The 3,591-nt window shown below is 40.1% G+C and overlaps 1 protein-coding gene across 2 annotated transcripts in view; it reads left to right on the forward strand.

The window, feature by feature from the left end:
* WLS (Wnt ligand secretion mediator) overlaps positions 1-3,591 on the forward strand; it is a 157,579-nt gene that overhangs the window by 106,841 nt on the left and 47,147 nt on the right. For both annotated transcript variants that reach the window (XM_006167150.3, XM_006167149.2), the window contains exon 10: positions 961-1,044. In XM_006167150.3, the coding sequence (XP_006167212.1) occupies positions 961-1,044 (84 nt within the window). The remainder of the gene's footprint in view (positions 1-960; positions 1,045-3,591) is intronic.

The following is a 3,591-nucleotide window of genomic DNA, read 5'->3' on the forward strand; positions in this document are numbered from 1 at the left end:
TTCAGCAGGTTCTTCAGCTTTGGGGTGGAATGTAGGTGCATTCTAGATGGGAGATTTCACTGTGATCTCATTGGGATTTGGCCTGGGTGAGACTTCAGCCAAGGTTCCTTTGCCCAGAATCAGGGTTCAGCCCAGGTGATCTGATTCCCAGACTCTTACTAGGCCACATTTCCCTAAAATATCCAGCAGGTCCTCAGACAGATTTCAGTAATCTCTGTTTATAGACTATGTTTCTCATTCAAAGGGAAAAACTTACCATCCTCAAATCACTAATGCAGTCAACTCCTTACATGTTCAAGGCTCCCTTGGGTTCATGTCTAAGTGGCTATCCTTGGAGACATGAACCTAATTCCTCTGAAAAAAGAGAAGCAGAAACTGCAGAACCCTGGGTTTTAATATGCAGCTGGATCTGCACAAAAGAGCCCTTTAAAAATAGGCATTCCTCCCCAAGACACAGGTTCCCTTAAATCCTGCTCTCATAAAACATAGGCACTTTCTGAGGCTTGCCTGTCTGCAGAGCTGGAATGACACATGAGAAAAATCAACTAGATCCACTTCGTATTGATTAATATGCACATTTCTTTTTGTTCACCGGAGCAGAATTTTATTACAACCGCAGAAAACTTGGATTTGGTAACTTTGAACCCTTGCAGAGAAGCATAACCAGCTTAGCAGGGAAATTCACAGCCTCACGGCGTGTTGTGAATATAATTTTCCAGGCTCTGGTACCAGTGTTTTTTGAGAGATAAGAACATAGGAAATATTTGGCCCAAGACATTTTTTAGCCACACTCACCTCTGCAGGAGAAATGTTACTATGTGAAATAATTTCACTGTCATTCCAAGGGATTTGGTTTTTACAGATTTCTTTAATATTAGCTTTTTATAGATTTCTGTATTGAGAAACAGATTTGTGGTAGCTGATGGAATATTTAACTAAACCTTCTCTCTTTCTTGAAAGGGGCTCATTTTCAGGTTCAAGTTCCTTATGCTTATTACCTTGGCCTGTGCGGCCATGACGGTCATCTTCTTCATCGTCAGTCAGGTAAGTGGGTCCTGAGACCTCAGACCTGAGAGTAGAGTATTCCTCCTACTCTACACAGAACAGTTTAAAGAGCTCCTGAGAATAGGAGCGGAAAGGCTTATCATCCTAGACAACTGGTCAAGCCTTGTTATTTAGGCCACTCTGAACTGGAGTCTGTTATCCGTTGGCCAAGTAGACAACTTTTCCCTTCGAGTACAACCCTTGTAGGAGATTTGAGTTGCTAAGTAAATTAAAACTCTGCAGCTTGTTTGAAGGGCACATGTTTCATCTGCTTAGGAGAATAAACTGTTCAAGCCCTATAGCACAACACTAACAGGCATAGTGTTAATTTGGTTTGATCCTTATCCAGCTAAATTAATACAGATCCTTTTGTAGTCTATCAGCCATTATGCCATAATAATTATGTGACCATTTAAACATGAAACGTAATTCAAAAGTCACCTTGATAGAACCTTATCTTTTAACTGGTTCTTTCCAAAACTCAAAATTTTGCTATACTTAAAAAAAAATCTCAACATGGACCATGATAATAATCTCAGAGTACTGATAAGTTGTGTTGGAAAGAGAACAGAACTATTTACATCAACTGTATTGCATCTCTGTCATTCAGTTGAGCTTCATACAGAAACTATGAGGTAGGTAGAATAGGAAATGATATCCTAGTTTGCTGGAAAATGAAATCTAATGGCTTTACAGGCATTTCCTGTTAATACTGTTATCCAGCTGGGTGGGACCCTGAATAGGTTACTTAACAGTCCTAAGGTTTAATTTTCTTATCTGTAAAATGATTGTTAACAATGGTTTCACAGAAGGCTGCTGCAAGGGTCACAAGAAGTGATGCTTGCAAAGTGATTAGCAGAGTACCTGGCACACTGTATTCATGAATAGCAAGAAGGCAGAATGTCTTGCCAGAGGATATAACACAAGTTAGAGACCATAGCCCAGTCCTTCTGACTCCTGCCCATGGTTTTTTCATTCCTATGGTGAGCTGAAATAGTTTGGGTAGTGCAGGTAGAGCCTTAGACAAGACTTGTTCCATTCTGCCAGCAGGTTTCCCTCTAGTACAAGGGTCCCTAAGCTCTTTTTGTGTATGGACCTCTTTGACAACCTAGTGAAAGCTATGGACCTCTTCTTAAAATGTTTTGTTTATTTATTTATAAAAAAACATTTATTTGTTTGTTTGTTGTGATGTTCAAGCTGCCAGATCTGGGACACCAACAACCATCAACCTTGTGGGAATCCAGCACCTTAACCACCACACCACCTGCTGGCCCCTTTAGAATGGTTGAAATAAATAAAGTAAAATATCATGGATTCCAAAAGGAATCATATATATAATATATATTTGTAATTATATGTATATCAGATGTTGCAGGTATATTAAAGATGTATATCTACAACTAATTGATATAAAATATTATTTCTATCGATAAGAACATCAGAGGTAGTACAAACACTGTGATTTCTACATGCAGGATTAAAGGAAACACTAATTTGAGTTAAAGAGTAGTGAAAACAATTTAAATATATTTTTTTTCTATTCCACTTCATGGACCCCTTGACTTCTGTCCAAGGACATCCTAGTACATCAAGGGAACCCCAAGTTAGGAGCCTCTAGAGCCTGTTGGCTGTGCGCACCAGGGAGTGTTAATGTTCCTGGTTCTGCTCAAGGCCAAGGGGAATGTGGAGAAATAGGAGCAACATGCCTACGTATCGTCTTGAGTTCTGTCTACCACATCTGCTTTAACCTATAACAGTGCAGTATTTGTATCAGACTGTTTGTTTATAACACCTTGGAAACTCACTCTACTTCAAATGCAGTAAAACTATCTCAGATTTGGAATGAGTTTTTATTCCACCAGCTGGGGCTCAAACAGTCGCAGTCAAATGGTGTCTGAGGTCTCTGTCTCAGCTGATGCCTTCATGCGGCCAAAATGCTTTCCAGTTCCGTCAGATCCTTAGTAAATGTGCTATAATGCTTAACACAGTCTGCAGGATCTGCAAAGCCGAGAGAGAGCATGGAGCATTTCTTGGGCAAACAGAATCTCAAATAAGATAGGTTGAGGAAGAAAAGGCACTTCCGAGATACATTCTCTGGAAAGCAGGAAAGAAGGGCACTTTCAGTCCCAATGCATGCTTCTGCCTCTTTAGAAAGCTGAAGTCATTCCCCTTATACCTCATCTCACTGTCTCATCTCTGCAGAGAGCTCTGCTCACCTGAAGTCAGGAGGCTGCACGTTGCCAGAATTTAACCTTGTACGTGGTTAATTAGAGCACTTTTTAAAGCAAAGGAAGGCATCTTCCAAGGAGCATAGTTTGTGACTTTTCTTTGGAGAAAAAGATTAATATTCTATTGCCCCACTATTTTCTAGCAGGGCTCCAGCCTGTGGCTGGCTTTTTACATCTGCTGTGACAGTCAGCCAGAGTGGATTTCAACTCCAAGGGGGTAGTAAGGAGGCCTTTTGAATTCCATTAGCTCCTCACATTCCTCCAGCTGAGGTTTTTTTTTTTTTTTTTTTTTTAGGTTTTTTTATAGACACTTAAGACA

Source organism: Tupaia chinensis, unplaced genomic scaffold (genome assembly GCF_000334495.1).
Source record: "Tupaia chinensis unplaced genomic scaffold, TupChi_1.0 Scaffold144529_1, whole genome shotgun sequence".
NCBI classification, from domain to species: Eukaryota; Metazoa; Chordata; class Mammalia; order Scandentia; family Tupaiidae; genus Tupaia; species Tupaia belangeri.